The following is a 21,912-nucleotide window of genomic DNA, read 5'->3' as shown; positions in this document are numbered from 1 at the left end:
TTATTCCAATGAGCTGAAAAACCTGAGAATGAGAAATTAAACATCAACGTGTTTAAGTGAAATACTTGCTTTGTTCAAAAAAAGAAATGAAATTTCCTGGGTAACACTATTTCTGGTATTGTGTGTCTGAAAAACCCAACTAGGTAGTCAACTTTGTCAATATATTTAGGCATTAATAGGTACTGCTCAGGACATTCATTGTTAAGAGATGAATGTGTCAACGAGTAAAACGTCCATGATTACTAAGATAACGAATCTTTAATGAAAATTTAGAATATGACTTTTACTCTGTGGGTAGACATAAAAGAAAAATACAGTAATCAATTACAATTTACAAAATCAGACACAATGAATTTTTAAGCATTGCTTTTTAAATAAAAACAGTAATTTAATTTCAAATAAATATATTACCTTTCTATTCCTTTATCCTGAATATGTGTATCTACTTGGCAAAACCTACTAGATTACTGAGATCAGCAACAATCCAATCCATGATACTTCATTTGCCTGGATCAATAAAGACCTTGCATTTGAAACTCATTTTCTTACACTAAAAGTCTGGTTATCAGTCCTATAAAAATGCTACACTCTACTCCTGGGCCTAGAGTGACTTGTCTTTTGCACAAGACCCAGGTGGGCTTTTGAACATCCACATGTGATTCATCAAGCACACATTCCTGCTTCTCTCATACAACTGCCAATGGACAAGCAGGTCTCCTAGTTCTCCTGTTCCTCATAGTGAGCATATCCACTAGCATAGGTCCTTCCTAAATTTAAATTAGTAAACAGATCTGATGATTCAGCATCTGAATCCTTCCCGCCTTCATCATCTTCCTCTTCATCATCTTCTGCTTCATACTCATCCTCCTCCTCATCATGGTAGCCAGCATTACCACAGTTGTCAGAGGAAAGGTTCTTCCAATAAGCATCGTACCCAGAAGCTCCATCTCCTTCTTCACCTCCAGTCTGCCTCCCAAATTTCAGGGAGCGTGCTACAAAACACAAACAAGGCATGCATATGTCCTTTTGCTATTTCCAAGCTCCACATCCTCATCCCCTCTGTAACTTGCAAAATGACAGAGCTTCACTGACTGCTTCTTACTCTCAAGCAAAAAAGGTAGGCCATTCCAGACTTTCTCACGTAACGGGTCTATACAACACCATTACAATTAATAAATACTATAGTATCATTTCATTAAATCTAAAAAAGTTAGAAAGCAAAATTAGACTAATAAAATTCTTTAAAAATAAGGCACATTAAAAGTTAAAATGCTGTCATTTGGTCAATAAAAAGCTAATTTGTAAATAACAGAATACAGTGAATTTCACATATCATTACAATTTTCTTAGCACAGAAACTTTATATTACAGATGCCCCAAAAAACTCATTTCTTCTGCCTTAATAGTAACAAAGTCTGATGTAGATCAGCAAAATCATCAATCTCACTTCATTCCACAACTTCATCTTTGACTGTCATTTGGAATTATGGTTCCATTCTAACACGTTTATTAAAGAATCAAACTTCTCTTTAGCAAAATAGGAGCTGTATTACTAGTCACATGTCTGTTGCAGAACCTTCATAAAAAGGTCCCATAAAAATCATAAAACAATACACTATAGCAAGCACTGTGTTCCATACCACACACCTAATAACTTTAGAATGAATTCAACTTCCAAGTGAATATTATCATCACTTCTATAGTAAAGATTTACAGTTATCAATTATTTATTAAGGAAGGCTTAGTAAAAATAGAAAAGTTACTCCTTTTTTTAATCTTAAATCCCAACATTCATTGTCATTAATTAAGACAACTACTAAGTATTAAGATGAAAATTGGTATATTTCTTAAGTCAAACTGAGAAACTATATTGCATATTTTCAAAGCTATAAAATCCCCTTTGCTTAAGAGAGCATATTCATCTTTTCAAACAGAAGTAGAGGTAATAAGAAAGAAAAAGAGAAAGGGGGGGAAGGGGAGGCAAACTAATCTAAGCACGAAGGTAAATCATTCCACTGGTATCTTAGGAGGAACCTTACTTGACATGCTAAGATCTTTCGTCTCCTGAGTTTCATGTCCACATTTAGGGCAAGGAGGCTGTTTTCCCTTTTCTTGCTTAAACACCTTGCTCCTTGTATGTTCATCACAGAAGCAAGCCTATACAGAAGTAAAATAAATAAATAAGTAAATAATGTAAAAGATATGAAAAGACATATTCAGCATTTCAAGAAAATTTAAAGGTAGTTTAAGGCAGAAAGACTAAGAATTTTATTGAGACTAGGCACACTCCTGATTTCAGTTTCTTAAGGAAAATGTTTTTTGCCAGGACTCGTTCTGAAACAGGACCTAACATGGGACAGCCTTACTACACAGAGAATGATATGGACATACACTTACTCATTTATACACATTTCAGTATTCTCAGTCCCTGTAACATAATGGTGAACAGCGTGGTTCAGCTGGGGAGCAGAGGCAAGCTCAAGGCTCTGTGCACTACAGAGAGGGCAGGGGAGGGCCTAAGCCAGACACAGAATTCAAGTCTTAGCTGAGATCTGAAGGTGAGTGGGGATGCAGTGGAGTAACCAAAAATGGAAGACAGTTCCAGACAAAGGAAATAACAGACAATGCCTAAAAGCCTGAGAGCATGAATACTTTCAACAAACTGAAAGTCATTTGGTAGAATTCAGGCAGATTTGGGAGAGAAATAAGAGACAGGGTTAGGAATATATACAAGAACCGAGAAATGTTTCTGAGATAAAGTATCTTTGATCTTTGATTCCTCACCAACAAAAGCTACCTGGAAACACCCTAAGAAAGATTATAGAAATCTTCACTTTACCCACTCTTCCAAGCAGGTACATTTTGACATGAATTAAAATATACTCTGAATGCTCTGCTCAGAATGTTCTATGTAAGCATATGTAAAAAACCGAACCGAGACCTGGGAGACATGTACTACGGCACTAGAGACAAATGCACCATAAGCCAACTAGAAGGCTCAATTTCAAGCCTCCAATCTCAAAATAAGAAAGGTGGCTGGGAGTAGTGGTGTATACCTATAGTTCAGCTCTCTAGAGGCAGAGGCAAGAGGCCAGCCTGAACTATAAGACAAGCAGCTCAGAGCCAGCCTGAGCTAAACAGTGAGCTCTGTCTCAAAAAATAAAAGTATTTTGTATAAAACAATTAAACTACATAATTTTAGGTCCTCTATAAATTATAGCTATAAATAATCCAAGGAGAGTGGAAGAGCACAGGGGTTCAAAAACCAAGTAAGTATGAAAATATACCTTACATCGGAGACATGAATGCTGACCAAGACGATTGCATGAAACACCTGTGGGAAACAGATTAATCTTAAAATCCTGTCAATTATTACCAGTTTTTGCTCTTTCTAAAGACTCTCAATGCTATTACCACCTTATAACTCACAGTAGCTACCATTTAGATTCAAATGCTATAAACACACAAAGATGCTGGGGTGGCATCGCTTAATTGAGGGTGTTTAGAAATGGAAGGAAGGTGGGGTTTGGTTGTTACATTAACTGAGGTCAAAAATGACATCGGCACTCAGGACCAGGAATGCCATGATCACTGAAGTGCCTGGTGAAGCCCACAAAATGAACTGATTTAACCAATGTGCAACTGGCATCCCTGCTGAATTCAGGACTACATGTTCTGAAATATTCTAGAAACAAAATAAACATACGAGTCAAAGTTCCTAAGAGATAGCATAAAATTCTGATTTTTAAGTTTGACATCTGTACTATTCAAAACCTTAGGTAAGAAGAACATTCAATATAAAAACTTACACTTAAATGTTTCTGCCTCTAAAACTTGGCAGCTGGCCTGGTGCTCAAACTGATCATCTTCACAGAGAAAGTTTCGGCAAAAAGAACAACTGAATATTCTGCCTCCTGTTGGATTAAAAATAAAACCCACAAATGCAAGTATGACAAAACTTTAGTTAGCTCTTATCTATAAAAGCTATCTATAAAGTTTATCTATAAAAGTTATCTATAAAGAGAGGGCAAATGATTTCACAGGCATCAAACCAGTTATTTTTGTTCTGTGAAAACCTACATGAAACTGCTAAAGCACGTCCAAGTGAGCAGTGAAACAGGGGCTCCCACCTCCCCTGCCTACTTATACCCTTTACTCACAGTCACAGCTCAGAGACCACTGATTCCCTGACACCCCTGCCCCTTCCTGCTTAGCTAAACAGTACGAGTACTCACTACTGCTGGTTTAAGTCCCTTTCCAACCAAACTAATCATCAAAACACTGCCAGTAATTAGAATTTACAGTATCCTCAAAAGTGTTAAACAGCATTTAGAATATTTAGAAGTCAGTCTTCATTTAAGTCAAAGCTCACTGCTTGTGTCTAATCACTCACCATGGTCCCATACACCTCGCTCACATTCAACACACTCCGCATCAGTGAGAGGGCAGGCACACGCATGTGTACTGAGGCATTTCCTTCCATGGCAAACCCAAGCTTCACAGAAGTCACATATTGCACCCTGCAACCAAAAAAAAGGAACATTTACTTGCTGTTACTTGACCAGCTGCGACTGTTGTGCAACTAATGGCAACTACTGAAATTCTGTACGTTCTGGCAGCTTATCAAGGCTCAATAATAATAAGCACCTTCTTTAAAGAGATTTTACCACTCACTCTCAGCCAAAATTAAAGAGGGTTCTCTAAAAAAAATTCGTCAATATGTATCCACACTATATAAAACTTAGCTATAGCCACGTGTGGTGACTCATGCCTATCCCAGCTACTTGGGAGGTGGAGATAGGAAGATCTCAGCCCACCCAGGAAAAAAATAGGAGACTCAGTGAAAAGTAACTAAAGCAAAAAGGACAGGGTCATGGCTCAAGTAACAGAGCACTTGACTACCAAGTGCGAGGGTTGAGGTTCAAAACCCCAGTAATAGACACATACAGACACACATTCTCTAAGCTATAATTCAAAAGAAACTACATCCTCACCCCAATGTTATTAAACTAAGTCATGGATCCTAAGTGCTGCCTTCAAGATGAATTCTAATTCAAATGAGGTTTGGGGTCCACAATTGAAGCTTTCTTGTCTATACGAATTCCTGTAACTGAATTGAAATTTTAAATACCACCATTTCTTATTTAAGAAAAATCCCTCTTACATAACTTATAAAATAATCACATAGCTCTTCTAGAATAACTAAAAAATATGGAACTTCTGCCATTCTCCCCCCGACTCCTTCAGTCACCTTACCCTCATGTCATTATAACATTTGTATGTGGAAAAAACTTAGGTAAATATAGGGAACTAAACTACAGAAAATATTCCTCAACTCTGTATCAATACAACTGACATCTTAATATACAGAAATAGAAATAATTTTACTATTGTCTTTCCTTTATGAATGAGAAACATTAAGTCCCAACACTAAATTCAAGATTTGGATTACAGCTGAGCAGATTTGAACCTGGGTCTCCCAAACTTCAATTAGTATGTACCATTCAAAGCTGGTAACAAAAATAGCAAACAGAATGTTTTTGACTTGTAAAAACTGATTATCAATATAGACAGCAAATCTTTCTTAAATATATCTCTTGGATTAGTCAGGATTCTAGCAAGAAAAGAGAAGGTACTCTCAAACCAGATAAGCTAGGAATGTTTAAAAGAGGAAACTGATAAGCAAAGGCTTTGAACAAAATATCCAGGGATTAGGCAGTTACTACCCTTATACCTGAAGGGACAAGAGAAGGAAGCGAGTGGGCACCTGAAGCCTGAGAGAAAGTCTATGGAGAGAAGTTTTGGCCATGAGCTAAAGGTCAGCCTCATGATAAAAAACTGTATGATCATGGAAAGATATCAAAAATAAAATATTCCACCTGACACAAAAGTAGTTTTACTTTTCTTATGGACTATAATTTGAACATGAAGCATAAAATCAAATAGAATATAGTAAATTAGTTAACTCATATTTTAAAACATTTTAGTGAAAAAATGAGCAAAATGAAACAATCGAAGCATTTTTTTATTATTTAAAATAAACACTAAATCTCCTTAGAATATCCCACATGTAATAAAGAGATTACAGGCAATTTAATTTAATGCTGAAAAAAAACTATTCAGAATCAAGGGCTATGGCACAGTGGTAGAGCACCTACCTAGCAAGTGGCAAGGCCCTGAGTTAAAAAAAAAAAAATTAATCCTTAAATTAAAAAAAAAATTAATCCTTAAATTCTGGAGTTTTGCTGGTTATAGAACAAAAAGCTTGAGTGTTGTCTAAGAGGGGTTTGCAGTAAAGTAAATGGTATTTTTTTCAAGTCTGATAAGACACACTAGAAAGGTACTAAGAGAAATGACTAACTGGAACAAGACACAAAGCACTGCCACTTAGATGACTTTTTCTTATCCCTGGACAAAGAACTTACCACCATGGCAAGACCAGTACTGTACACACCAGCGTGCTTTATGACACAGTCAGAAGACTTCATCATGCACTTAGTTTTCCCTAATAAAGAAATTTGCACAATTAGTGTGCTGCAAAGTAGCACATGTAAGTATTCAATTATTCCTCTTTTGATCTAGCCCAATTTCTACAGAAAAAACTTTAAAAAAAATGAATCAGCATCTTGTACAGCTTATATAACTAAAAAGAAAAAAAATGGGTAACTGAGATCTTGTTACCTGAGTCAGAACTTTTGAGATTAGAAATGCATTAATAAATCAGTAAAAAGGCATTATATAATAAATTAATTTACATGCTAATTCATGCTCATACTAAAAATCAGAAATCAGGTATGCTTTGTAATCCAATGATGTTCTAACAGTTAAAATTCTGATGAATCTTTAGATGAATAAAAACATTTTTTAAAGGCCATGCTTGAAAGTGAATTTTATATTTTATCCACACATACAAATGTACGAACACAGCCCCCAGGTGAATATTTTTCTAACAGAATTTTAAATATAGTGTTCAAGTCAGTACAAAAACTAAAGTACAAAGACCAAAACTGACAACATACCCCCAATGCTCTTATTGAGAAGTAAGTTATCAACCCCCAAAATTGTCAGGAAATCTGCTTATCAGATACTAGGTGAAGACTGATGATACATTCATCACCCAAGACTCCACAAAGCAAAATGAGAGAACATAGCTGCTCAACTGTCTGCTATCTTGATTTCCTAAGGAACAAAGCTGTATGACAGGAGATGGGAAGAAAAAGAAACTGGAAATGAGGCGGCAGCTACCCCATCGTTCCATGTCTAAGACTAGGTATGAGAATCAGTAAGTAGAAATGACCTGTTTGTTCAAAAAAAAGTTTGAGGGGTAAATCTGGAGTGAATAGTCAGGTTTCTTTAAGGCAGGTCGTCCATCAGAACTTTTAACATATATAAATTCGTAGTCTCAGCTGTAAATCAGAAGATGAACATCCTTCATTTCTCAAATTCATTCTTTTAAAAAAATGCCTGCTAATATGTGGACGACAGTTTGGGAAACAACAATCTTGCTGCTCTGTGAAATACCACATGGCGGTTTCATTTTGAATAACCATTTCAGATAAAAGTTCCCATTTATGCTTTGAACCTGGGCACATGACTTAAGAATTTATTTTAGTCACGTGGAAATACATTTGAGAAAACTCAAGAATCATATGGTAAGACCCAAACAAAAAAAGAAGTTACCAAAAACATCTGAACAAGATATACATAGAATAAATTACTCTCAATGGTCTAACAGACTGCAGCCATACCAGCAGGAATCAAAATTTAGAAATGTCAAAAGTAGATATTGACAAGACTAAGGTGGTATCATTAAAACTTCAAGATTATCAAATGTTTAGTCTGAAATGATTTTATAATGTTTAAAACAACTCATTGCTAACCTATATATAAAAATTTTACCTTAGTTTTTCCCCATCATTATATCAAAGAGAGAGAACTAGGACTTGCTGGTTTTGGTACATTATATAACATTTTATCTTAATTTTTTTAACGATAAAGATAACATTACTGCAAGCAATAAAAACAGATCCACAAGTTCAAACTGATGTTGGACAAGCACTCCTTCTTACTATATACTTACCACACTGTGCACAAATTGGAAGCTTCTGTACAGAATTACAGAAATAGCAAAATGCTCTATTCTTCTGCCGTCTTGTCATGTAAAACAAAATTAAATATGGTAAATTTTAGAAAAATGAGACTTTCATTACATATAGACAGAAAAAGAAAGAAAATTTACCTCTGACACTTGTCACATTCCTGTAAAATGGAAAAGCAAAAGATTAATTTTTCTGCTGGCTGAAAATTGCACATTACTTACATTATAAAGAACATTTTGTTTTCCACATTAAAATTTAAGTATTACAATCCCAAAGCCTCCAACTTCACCCATATATACAAGCATCTACACAAACTTAAATAGCAAAGGTATACAACAAAGTTATTCTCTGCGCATTCCCCAATATGGAAACAATGACATCATTACAAAGGAGGCTCACCACAGTGATAGTTTAGTTTTTCCCTGTTTTTTTAAGAAACCAAATACTACAGAGTGGACACCAGAAACAGCAGAAAACACAAAATAAGTAAAATCACAGAATATCTACATTCAAACAGAGCTTTAAAAGTTCTCCAGTGTGCTCCCCAACCATTTTTCACATTTTACTAGTCTATTCCCTTTACGGAGTCAAATCACTACTGACAGTCTTTCTCCCGGTATGTCTTAAGACTCTCTCTTTTCCATGCCTTTATCTTAGTATTTTTCTTTTAACCTCTACCTGTTGAACATTCTGGTAATAATCCCACCTCATCTGTAGACTACCCCTTTCACATGCACTCAACTTTAGCTCCTTTTAGTCCTAAGAATTACACTGTACCTTTATTGAAAATACTTATCAAGACCTAGCTCTCATTATATACATTTATGTAGGTCAGTCACTTATTGTTTTGTCTGTCTAGCACACCTCTTCTCTCAAAAGGTCCTTGACAGAAGGGAATGCCCAGTCACATCTGTGCTATGTAATTCTATTAGACCCAAACTATCAGAGTTCTTTTCTTCTCTGAGCTCAACAATATGTGATATGATACATGCATGTTACCAGTAACTATGAAACCAAACAAATGAATAAGACAATCTGAATAAAAACAGAGTAAGCAAAAGCAAAAAATGGAACTGCAAGTTGTCCAGGTTGCAGCTGCCCCTCAGTGCCAGCCACACCGTTTTTTAAGGCTACATGACTTACTCCAATCATTTAATACACTTTCCTAGGGTTAGTTAAGTTGGGTTTCTGCTGTTCATTAATAAGCAAGTCCCAACTAATACATAACACACCTGAGGTATAGAAGCATGTGGAAAGAGGGTATGTATCCCACTGTACTTAAAATAGTATGTAGCACAGAGTAAATATACAATAAATATTTCCTAAATTATTATTTGTAATGCATTTCACATGTAGCTAATAAAATAAGAAAGGAAAAAGAATGATGGGAACAGAAAAAGTAAAGGTGTGTGGAAACAGGGAGCAATATAATTGGAGAAACAGAAAAAAAAAGGAAATAAATTTTTGCTTTTTCACAATTTTCACCATTCCAAGCAGCCAAAAATTATCAAGACTAATCCATTCAGCACAGCAAATATGGTAACAGAACAGGAAGCCAGAAGAGATGTCAAAAAGTTAGGGAGTTTAGAGAGAAGTCAAATTATCACTGAATGTTAAATCTAACTCAGGTTTCAGATTCCGTAACAAAACAAATGCATGAATGCAGTATTTACTGAAATATTTTTAAGATAAATACAATATGGTTTTTCAACTACCAACTGATAAAAGGGGGGGGAAAAAAAAGAAAAAGCCGTTACCATGGAAGCATTGCACGGGTGCTTGGCTAAGTCTACAGTGCTTCTTGATGCTCTTAGTTGTTTTTCACGTTCTCGGCGGTTTTCAGCCTTTTTTCTCGCACCAGTCTTTTTTTTAGGCATTTTCTCCTTTTTCTAAACAAGAGAACATAAAACATTTAATTGCCTGGTTGCATTTACTATTTTAATAAACTTCATAAATAGTGTAACAAAGTGTCTCTACTCTCCCGAAGTTTTCACTAAACAGTCATTTTGATGGTGAAGCACTGCTAACGCCCTTCATCAGCCATTAGATACACAGCATTGCAAATAAAGCAAAGTTCTTAAATACGGCACTTATTTCCACTATTAATCAATTCTAAAAAGTAAAAATACACATTAAGAAATAATTTATCCTAAAAGCCAAAGTAGTTTTCTTTTCTCATTAAGGGAAAATGTTTCTTTGACGTTAAATCAGTGGGCACGTGTCATTAATAAGAAATTATTAAAAACATGTGTGTTAACCCAGTTTAAATCTTTTTTTTTTTTTTTGCTTGTGTTTTTCTTTTTGCGAAACAGGGTCTCACTAAGTAGTCCAAGGAGAGCCCCATCACCACAGGCCGAATACTTTTTTACGTTGTTTTCAGCTGCCAAGACATTTAGCCTTGCATAAAAGACCTGGTATTTCCTAGGTGCTATCGGTAAGACACTCAATAATCAAGTGCCACCGCCGAACACGAAGTTACGCCCTTGTCTCTGATGAGATCAAAGGTACTTTCAAAGTTGCTCTCCTGTCTACACGCAATGTGCCTACTTTTTTTTAAGTTTAGGCTGAAGAAAACGTTTGCCATGTATAACCAAAGGACCACATAAAACTGGCTTTCAAAGTTTTCCCAGCTGAAGGTCCGATCAAAAACCAAGTGGTAGTCAGGGCCGACCAGGGCTAAGAGCAAGGAGCGACTGCTTACGCAACGCCCACGCCCATGCAGCAAAACCGAGGGCCTGGTCACAAAAGGATGAGAAAGTAGTCCCGGCTCCAGGGTGCATTTTGAACCCAGAGAAGGCCGAGCCTCGATTTTTTTCTCTCTCCTAGGTGTCTCGCCATGTAAGAGTGAACTCTCAGCCATGTATAGGTTCGAGCCCGTCTCCAGGCTCGCTCCAACTGTCACCAAATGAGGGACACAGGCCCGGGGACAGGGCACGAGGAACCCCCGGGTGGCCCGGGCGTCGGGGAAGACGCGGCCCGCCGACCGCACCGCCGCGGGGACACCGTACCTCGCGCGCTCCCGGCCGACTTCGCGCGGCCCCGAGGAGGCCGGGCTCACCACGGGGTCCGAGGCGCAGAAAATGGCGTGAGCCCGGCCTGCCACAGCGATAAATCCAACTCGGGAACCAAAACTCGGGGGAAGCTACTGAGCGTCAGGAGGGCAGGTACGGCCGGGAGAGGAAGCGGATGTCCTCCTACGTCAGCAGCGTCTGTACGGCCCACGTCGACAGGAAAGGCCCTCCATAGCCCCGCCCACTTCCGTTCGCTCCGCCCTGGATCCGCCCACTCCCGCAGGGGGCGGGGCCTTCCATTCCAGAACTGGAGACTTTGAGAGGAGATGCCAGAGAGGTGGAAAATAGGGAGACGGCAGGAAGGGACAAAAGGCTTACTTTTCCAGAAAGGTGAGAAATCTAAAGGGAAGAGAAAAATAAATGCAGAAAAAGCTGAAAGGAAGAGAAAAATGGATTTGCTCAAACACCAAACTCTTGTCTGATTCTTTCGAAAACCTTTCCCTTATCTAAATATGCCATTCCTCACATCCCACTTTTTATTGGTTTTTTCACAAGCTGTGGCTTCAGCCGCCTGATGAAATTCTTACCGTTCTGTCTCTTTTATGCATAATGGATTCCATTCCTTTGTGAGTAAATTCTCCCACATTCTCTGTGTGTGCTCTGCCCTCCCTCACTGAAATCTGACTGTCTTCTTCCCAAAAAGACTTCTTGATTTAGCCTTCACGGACGTAAGATGGCTATTTTCATACCCTTCCCTTATGTGTTGGTGAGCAGGGAGTGCCACTGTTACCCATTACCCCAACCCAGATGATCACTCCTTTCTGTGGCATGCCAACCTTTTACACTCACTCCTTCTGTTTTATACTCACCTCTTACTGATGGAAAACCTTGGAACCTGACTTCCAACTTCTGCTGTCAGTCTTAGTCACATCAACATCTAGATGGAAGACCCGTTCTCGTGGGTCCTTATTTCTTCATTTCCAGCAGCCGTTACTTAACCCCACTGCACTCCATTTTCATGACTACACCATGGGCCTCATCAGCATTGGAACGCTTACATCACTGCAATCCAAAATCCAAACACCTCAACTATCTAACTTCTTATCTTGCCAACTCCCTCACTCAATTTTACCTGCTAATGGGCACTTCAGATGTCTTCACCTCTCTTATTTCTCTTTGTTGATCATCATTCTGCTTTCTTCCCTTCTCTTTCTTTAATGCCACTTGATACAACAGAGTTCATCACTTCCCTCACAATTTGCCATATTTTCTTTCCAGTCAAACCAACTGGAACATTCCCAATTCACTAATTTAGCAGTTTGCCTTTTCCTTCATCTACTGACCTTTGAATGTTATTGGGGGAAAAAGTCATACAATCAAATTGCCTCTTTAAATTCATGGTCACCAAACTCAACAAGTATCTCAGGATTTTTCTATAGTCTTTCTACATCTTCCTAATCAGCTCTGTCATTCCCATTAGCCACAATGTCTTTAACAAGTGATCTTCTGTTTGTCAACCTTCCACCACTTCTATCAATTTCAATAGATACTCTCATGTCCTATTTCACAAATAAAATAGAAAAATGTCAGTAACAGCCAACACATTCCATTTTTGCTCCATGCATTCTAAGCACAAGACATATGTGGCCTCAACTCCTAATTTTACATGTGAGAAAATTCAGGCAGAGAGACTATCCAACTTGCTCCAAGCTCATACAGCTAGTTTGGCATGTGTTATGATCTAGTTCACAGTTCTCAAATTCTTTGATCTTAGGAAGCCTTAAAAGCTTTGGGCTGTGGATGCAGCCCAGTGCAGAGCACTTACTAACATGATCCAGGCCCTTGGTTTGATCCCTGTCACTGCTAAAAACAGAATCAAACAAACCTTTTGAAGATAGTAATGCAAATTATAGCTATTGATATTTACCATATAAGAAGTTAAAATTGATAACATTTAAAATATTAATCCATTAAAATACTACTGATATAACTACTCCATGTTAATTTAAATAGAACTCTCATGGAAAAAATACCTATTTTCTGAGACAAAATACAGAGAAGACTGAAACTGTTTTACAGTTTTCCAAAAACCTTTAATAGAATGCTTAGTAGAAAATGGGTAGATTCCTATAACTGTCACTCCATACAAAAATATCTTAATCTTCTCCCTTTCCCAAGGTATAGTTAGCCAGAGAAATTACAAAGGATCCTCTGGGGAAATGACTAGTGTGGACACCTTTATGATATTCCAGTGCCTTCTTCCGTGGGACCCGGCCTTTTCCTCTGTTGACAGTTTCCAGATTCAACAACTGCCTCAGTCCTAGAAATGAGGAGAGGAATCATGACTCCTTGTCAGAATATTGCCTCATCCTCCTGACCATGTCCTGCCTTGATTTCTTTTGATTGTATTGATTGACCAGTATCCTTATGTGCTACCTATCCACTCTGTCCCTGGAGACATCATATTTTATCTGTCTCTTAACTTTCTGAGTGTCAAATATCCCCTCCCTGTTGACACAAAGCTGTTGCCATTCATTGCAATATTTGTGCGAAGTTATGTTGTAATTTAATCCTAGCTGTAGACCTGGTAGTCAATAGGGAAAACTGGAGGCAAAGTTTATATTATTAGGAGGGCGGTTGCATATGGTATGGTTTCCGTGCAAGGGGAAGACTAGGCATTAATCAGGAGTATAGGAACATGTCAGGCTCAGAGGGTTCAGGAGAAACTGGAAATGAAGATTTTCAGATGTCACAACCCAGCCCTTCAGATCAGAGTCTCTTCTCTCTGATCCAGCACCCTGACCTTGGCATAGCCTTCCTAGCTGGGTTTCATGGATAATCCCCTTTGGAACTCTGCCTCACTTATGATTAACTGCTAGGCCTGTTCCTCAGCTTTTTCTACCTTCCCACTGCAGAATAAAAGCCTCTTTATTTGCTACCAAAGAGGCCTTCTCCATTTTACTGTTCGATTTTAACGGCCAATTAACCATTCCCTGCTTTTTGCTATTTCCAAAGAATTAATTTTACTTAGCAACAGTCAATGCCATTGTCCTTAAGGTAACTATTTGCCTCATATTTCTCAAATGCTTGATACATTGCACGCACTAGAATATTGTCTTCTATTAGAATTTCATCCCAGTTCATTATTGACGAAAGTTTTAACTACTGCACTGTTACTTTGTGTCATGGTCTATCTGTCTTAGCTTATCAACAGTTAGGAAGTCTGCACTGGCAGTCAGGCAGCCATGATTCAAGTTTTAAATCCTATCTTAGTTTCTACTTTCTTGGACCACATTTCCCACTAATTGCCTAAGGATGGCTTCCCCAGGAAGATACTCTGAGTCAAAGATGGGTATAGGGAATGTGTTAGGGAAAGTGGGAACAATGCTTGGGGAAGGGATGGTAACAGGATTGGGCAGAGAGAAAAGCTGACCTGCATGTAGTCTCAGTGAAGCCTCTGCTATGAATCTGAGATGTTTCTTCAGAGTTATATTGAACCAGGCAGGTGGCCTGGGCCTTTGTACACCTGTGACATTCAGTCATTTCATGAGGACTGCTAAAGGAAAGGATGTGACCTCAGACTAGTTGACTCCTGAAGAGAGTGAGCAGCTGAGTGGTGTCAGCTTGCTGCATCCCAGCGTCTCAGGGGATAAGAATTTCATCTCTAAATAGGGATAGGATAGGAAGCCTAAAGGGTGATGGCACAATAATTACCCAAGATTCTTACCATTCACAGACATTTACAGAACTCCCAAAGGTGTACTTCAGGAAAGTGAAAACAGGAGCAGAATGAAGGGAGAGGAATCCAAAATAACTGTAGTGTGTAATCAATTCATTTAACAAATAGGATAAAATCAAAAATATATGTTAAAACAATAAAACTAAAACAATTTGGGGCATGGAAACTGCACAGAAATGAAATATTTTATAAGCCCAATATAACTCAAATCAAATCATGACAGATTTTTATAATGGAATTTGATTAATTGACAAATTGATAGAGATAACTAAAGAGGCAAGAAAAGCCCAGACCATTCTGAACACAAGCAGAAGGAAAATACCATTATTTATTTTAAAGCTACAGTATAGTAATTAAAACAACATTGCATAGCATCAGATGTTAACAAATAAATGTGTAACTGAATAGAAAGCTTAGCTACAGACTCAGATATCTGGATACCAAGTGGAAAACATAGAGGTCACATGAGCATTAGGCAGAGGTAAAGATGAAGAACTTTTTACAGAACTCTCATCCACGTATGTGGAGTGCAAATCAGGACCATCTCTTTGAAAATTATTTGGCATGATGCACTAAAGGATATGTATTGTATATACATATATATGTATCCTCTAAATTCAAACCTGTATTTATATGTAAAAAAAAATTTACAGCAGCCCTATTTGCAAAATCACCAAATTAATGCCGACCATTTTTCCCTAAAAGAGAATGGATAAATGAATCATGACATATTCATATAATGGAATACACACCAGCAAAAATGGACAACCTACAGCCTCATGTAACAACATGAATAAGTCTCACAAAAAATGTCAAGCCACAGACACAAAGAACAAGAATAAAAGATAAAAAGCCCACCGTAATTCTATTTCAGAAATAGTCAAAACTGTGTTAGAAGTCAGGATAGTGGCTACCTTTGGGAGAAGGTGGTGAATGGGAAGAGTCACAGGCCGGGTTCCTGGGGTGCCTGAAATATTTTGTTTGTGATCACTGTGTTCAATCTGTGAGCATTCTCCAATCTCAAACTTACAATTTAGGTAATTCTAATGTTATGTTTCACTACAAGTTATAAAGAAGTACCAATTAAAATAGAGAAAATAGAGGCATAAAATCTGGATGAAAGATGTAAAAGCAGCTCATATACATTTATTTGCAGTGGCAAAAATAGAGAAAATATTTAGAGGGCACATAGGGATAAATAGGATCTGTCCGTTTGTTGCCAAGGGTGACTGTGATTCCCTGCCCCTTTCATTTTCTTCCCTTGGTAAGAAAGTAAAATCCCTATTCATTTATCTCCCTGAAAAGTATTCATGTGTTCACATGACAGAACACTTCTCATACATACTGCTTTTAGAAACAAGAGGACTCTCATTTCTAATCTCTGACTCAAAGGCTCCAGAGCAGGCAAACTGCAACCCATTTTCTGCAGCAAATGTGCTGAGCAACACAATTTGAGAGCTCTGCACTACAGGACCCAGCAGCCTACACAGTTAAGTGCTCTTCAATTTGGTGTCTCTTAAGGAATTAAAGTTTTTACCTCTGCAAATACATATCCACTTTCTAATGTGGTAAACACAAAGAAATATTCACCTTTAGAAAGAAGGAAATCCTCTCATACGTGACAATGTATATATGGCATCCCATGGATAAGCCATGAGAACACTATGCTAATTTAAAAAGCCAACTACAGACAGACAAATACTACATGATTCCAAAGGAAGAAGTCAGTTAGTGACTTCCATGGGCCAGGCACTGAGCTGTGCCCTATGTATATCTCCACACTTAACACACTCAATACACCTGGGAAAAAAGGGACATAGTAACTGCAGGATTCTGGGACCCTTTCCATTCATTATTTTCTCCCAAAGGTAACCATTGCCTAACATCTAAGTAGATTAGTTTTTACTGTTTTTGGAATATAACAAGGGCTTTTTTTCTTTTTTCTTATTCTAAGCTTGTTTTGCTTAACATTATTTTTGTGAGATTTATCTATATTGTTATGTGAGATAACAATTAGATGTCTTATGGGGATGTCCAAAATATTCAAGCTCTTAGAAGCAGAGCATAGAATGGAGGTTACCTGAGGGAACTAGAGAGTTACTAATCAAAAGGTACAAAATTTCAGAAATACAAGATGAACAAGTTCTAGAGACTTTCTGGGCAACCTTGTGGCTATGGACAGGACACTGTACTATGCACTTAGAAATCTGTTAAGAGAGTGGATCTCATGTTAAGTGTTCTAAATATAACAAAAATCTTAAATCAATTGTCCAACTCATAAAATTTCTTTCCAAATCCAGATACCTACATTGTCCATCTTTTGTGTACCCCACTATCCTTGAGGATCAGATGGGAAGTAATTGTAGTTCACAAAATAACTGCATGATCCATTCCACCTCAGTTCCTTCAAAGTTACACAGTTTTTAGTTAGGCTGATAAATGATCCTTTTACAGTTTGTTTGTATGTCATGGAAAAGCCTTATACTGTTCATAACTGCCTACCAACTTATATCTCCCTTTTCTCTGGTCACCATACCCTATTATCCACTGGTCCAATGTATCATGAGTAAGTCTTTAAAGTAGCTCCTTTGACTAATCAGCATTGGGGGGAGTGGAGGGGTTTCTGCATATTGTCCTTTGTAGTCTCCTGAGAGTTTAATACTCATTACTACATTTAATACCCATAAAAACTCTGGTGTAAAGTAGATATTATCTCCACTTTACAAACAGACAGCTGAAAGTTAGTCGTAGCTGTCATGACAAATGAAATATGTTCAAAATTAAATTCATCATCTTTTCCCCAAACAGAAGCTTCTTCCTTGGTGTCTTAGCTCACTGAACACAGAACACCAATCCATCTGTTTGAGCCAGAAATCTGGAGTCAACCCAGACACTTCCATCTCCCTAATCCACTGATCTACTCACTAAGGCCTTGTAATTTGACTTCCAAATTATCTGTCAAGCACTTTACTTAGGACAGTCCAGATCTCTATTTCTAGCAAGATGTGTAGAAAAACTGTGTAAGAACAGAGTATGCAAAATTGTGGATAAGATAACAAAGTAAACAAATCTAAAATTGTTTTCCAGTGTATGACTAAATTGGCAGGAAAGTAATAAAAGTTCACAAAGACCAGAAGGAATGACAAAGTGGGAATCCAGAGAGTAAGTAAACTCGGGACCTAGCATTTGGCTGGGAGCATCTGAAAATCCCCGGTAACCTAGAATTTGGATTCTACTAAGTAACTTGAACATGGATTCTTCTGAATAACTAGAACACTGGAGACAGAGGTCCTTGTGAGTGACATGAATAGCCAGCTAGGTTAAAAACACTTACTTAAAACAGGGGCCTAGGATGGACAATATCCTCAGTACAAAAACAAGGCTAGAAAAATCTTGCCACAAAGATGAAGGGAGCAGCAATAATTACCTGTGTACCTTTGCCTCTTAGTGAAGTGGGAAGATTAAAACTAAAAAATAGTATAAGGGAATTCCTAAGCACAAGCTCACCCTCAAGCACTGAGCTGTTGTTTGACCTAAAAGGTTTCAACCACTGTAATTCACAGTGAAATAAGAATAATAGACACAAGGGAGCTGAAGATGATCAAGAACATTCACAAAGTTTGAGGTCCCTGGTCTGCAGTTACAACTCCCTTCTCCCCAGGTGTAATGAGTGCTAAGTGTGATGACAAATGCAGGACACAGCACAGGGCCTGGCACATAGGTGCCATTAAGTGCCAAGCTACTTCTGCCTTTGCTACAGGATCTAGGAGATCCACAGCCCCTAGATGGCTTAGACACTCTCCACAGCTCAGTCCTGCATCCCTGATGCGTGGGGCTTCCGTCCTCCAAAGATGAGCTGTGGGTCCTCCAGGTTATGTGGTGAGACACTCTGTTGTTACTACCTTGTCTGGGACTCTGGGAACAATAAACTGAGACATTTAAATCAGATAAGGAGTTCAAGGTTATACTGTGCAGAGTTGAGCATCTGCTTTTCTCTACTTTCCTCTCCTATTAGCATCCTAGCTTCACTTTAGGGACTATCACTATTAGAAATCAGCCTGAATACAGAACTTAAAAAATTGATTAAAATATTGACAGTAAAGATTATAGAGCAAAGTCAAACTGCCTTGTCTTCTAAACCTCAAAAGTCATTTGCAATTAATTTTGAATATAGAATGTGACTTTTATCCACTACAGCCATCTGGATTACAATAGTTACCAGATGTCTAACAGAAACTAATGTAAGCTTAAAAGAATGAAAATAGTTAAAGGGACAGTCAATTACTTTCCTACTTGAGAACTGGTGGCATAGCAGTGCATAGATAGCCTTCAATGTCTTAAAAGCAGACTAAATATGATAAATTTGAAGTACAAGAATGATTGTACTTGGAAAAAGTAACAGGGCATGATTATAAACGGAATCAGATTTCTTTCTCACTAGGAGGATAAAGTGTGTGTATTGATCATGATAAATATCTAATATCAGATGATAACTTAACTTACAGTTCTGTTTTTCTTTGAATGGGGTCAAATTTTAACTTCAATAAAGAGTTCTTGAAATAACCAGCATGGGTGCTCAAATCCCCAGTAGGTAACCATAATAGAGCAAAACATTTAAGTTACCAAACAGTTAAAATAGATGCAATTTGTTAATGTGATTTTGTTTTCTGTAGTCTGCTAGTTAATAAAAATGCTAGGATGACAATAAAAAAATTACTGCAAAATCAGATGCCAAATATATTAGATGAGAGCTATGTGCAACAGAAAGTCCAATTTATAGTGGATTCACAAAGGTAATTTATCTTTCTCTCACACTATAAGAGATCCAGGAACAATGGCTCTAGAACTTTTATTGCTGAAGTCTTAGGTTTCTTTTGACAAGCAAGCTTTTAGACAGTCTCAGGGTCCAATGTGGAAGGCAGCCAAAGTGATCCTGGGTCAGTGGTGCTTCTTGACTCCTTCAAGAAGCAAATATAAATACACACCGAAAGAGAGAATCATCACCTTAGGCATTTAGACTGCCATAGATTAAAACCAGCCAAGCATGAGGTCACAAGAAAAGATCACCAAACACACAGAAGTTGTCTAATATAAAACAAAATGAAAATCATCAAATGGGGCTCATCACATTAGCAGCTTAAAGTCATCTCATTAATTACAGAAAAAATATTTTACTCATAACTCATGATCTTAAAGACCCATACAACTTTAAAAATTATCTAATAATTTTTCTACAAATAATTTTGACTTTTCTAAGTAGACCACTATATAGTATCATCTTTGACTAATGCTCGTTTTCTTTTTGCCTATCCAATTCCTTGTATCTTATTTCCTTTTCTTTCCTTATTGATCTAGGTAGGTCTTTACTTTGATGGTTAGTAGAAAGCATGGCAGAGGTTATCTTTGGTCTCTTCAAAGAGAATTGCTTTAATCACATTGCCATTAAAATGACTGAAATTAGACAGGTGGGGGTTAGCAACATTTCTTCCTATTCCTAACAGATTTGGTTTTAAACGTGACCTTTTAATAAATTTAAAAAGATGCACAACCCAAAAGTAAAATGGACAAAGAATATGAAAAGAAATTCACAGATACGAAAATACACATTGTGACTAAATATATAAAGATATTTTTAGCCTCATTAATACTTGAGTAATTTCATCCAGTGAAATATTCTTGAGAAAGTTCTATACATATGTAGCAGAAATATATGCATGAATATTCATAATGTAACGGACCTGCAAAACCAGTTCAAAAGTTCAACAGAAGAATAACTAATACCCACTGGGTATTCATACCATTGTTACACAAATACACACTGGGAAGTTATATGCTAGGGAAAATGAACAATAGCAATGTAGATTTTTAGGTAAATCTTAGAAATAGAGTATACATGCTTACTACACTTATTATTGTGCATATGACAAATATTAAATATTTACATTGTAAATGTGGATGACCGCCTGTGTGTCTCTTTGAGCCTTGGCAGGATCCAGAGGTTGGCAGTTGTTTGGAGAGGCAATTTGAGACAGGCCCTCATTTGTTGGTATGCCGAGAATGTAAAGACCCTTAGCTGGGACATTTCTTAGGGTTATGTTTGCAGGGAGCAGCTTTCAGGATTGAAATAACATGCCTCACTGGGTAAAGAGCAGTCTTGCTTCTGAAAGTCCCTGAAACTAAACAGTTGAATTCTTCAAGCTCAGTGTTCTTTGACAATGATGCAAACTTACCGTGCCAGTAACCACCTGGCCCCTCTCTAGCACTTCTATAAAATTTGAGAATTAAGGGGAAACAATATGACCATTCTGACATTGACCACTGCTGTACCATGAGTGCTAAAGTCCTTTATCTCTGACCCAAGAATCCTGTGTCTTTTGCCAGCAATCATGAAGTGGTAACAAGCTACTCTGGCAGACTGCAAGTAAGAATTAAATCCCAGACTCTTTATAGACTTTGGTGGTAATTAGGAGACTAGAAAAATTTCAAAAGCCCTTGACAATAGTGATCATTTTTAATGTGATATTTTGATTTGGGGAGCTGCCTTTAAGTAGGAGAGAAGGGAAAGGTAGGAGAAGCTGCCAGTGGGAAGAGAACCATGAAATGCACACACCAAGGTGACTTTTAAACCAAGTCCTAAAAGAGTGATCATGAGTCGATTTGGAAAGAGTGGACCATCTTATAGAGGTAACACAATAATTATTTTATTTTTTATATTGTAGATGCTAGACTCACTTCTTCCCCCTATCGAAAAATTATAAATGCTAATTCTTACCAACTGGGCAGCCTCCCTTCCATCACACACTCACAAAATAACCAAAATTGGGAAATATACTTTCTCAAAGTCAATTTTAGCCAAAAGCCCCTTCTGAAATGGAAAGACAATTTAGTATTGTTATTTTGGACTTAGAAATTAAGAGGTTATTCTGAATGATAAGAAAACATAGCCAAATCTCTTTAAATAAGCAAATAAGGTGTCTAGCTTTCCACTAGGGTGAGGTTTACTCCCTGATGGTTGGCAACAGGGAGAAATATTTCTCTTCATAATACAAACCCCGTCCCACAA

The 21,912-nt window shown here is 37.5% G+C and overlaps 1 protein-coding gene across 1 annotated transcript; it reads right to left on the bottom strand.

The window, feature by feature from the left end:
• Positions 1-239: 239 nt before the first annotated feature.
• Znf330 (zinc finger protein 330) lies at positions 240-11,240 on the bottom strand. Its single transcript, XM_020179372.2, has 10 exons — positions 11,108-11,240; positions 9,857-9,988; positions 8,240-8,259; positions 8,081-8,151; positions 6,426-6,505; positions 4,394-4,520; positions 3,810-3,914; positions 3,288-3,334; positions 2,040-2,157; positions 240-992 (listed from the first exon to the last, which is right to left on the bottom strand). The coding sequence occupies exons 2-10, from the start codon at positions 9,974-9,976 to the stop codon at positions 718-720; spliced, it is 963 nt and encodes a 320-aa protein (XP_020034961.1). The 5' UTR covers positions 9,977-9,988; positions 11,108-11,240; the 3' UTR covers positions 240-717.
• Positions 11,241-21,912: the final 10,672 nt, after the last annotated feature.

The sequence above is a fragment of the Castor canadensis genome, chromosome 9 (assembly GCF_047511655.1).
Source record: "Castor canadensis chromosome 9, mCasCan1.hap1v2, whole genome shotgun sequence".
NCBI classification, from domain to species: domain Eukaryota; kingdom Metazoa; phylum Chordata; class Mammalia; order Rodentia; family Castoridae; genus Castor; species Castor canadensis.
Note: the sequence above shows the minus strand (reverse complement) of the source record. Positions and strands in the feature narration are given on the sequence as shown.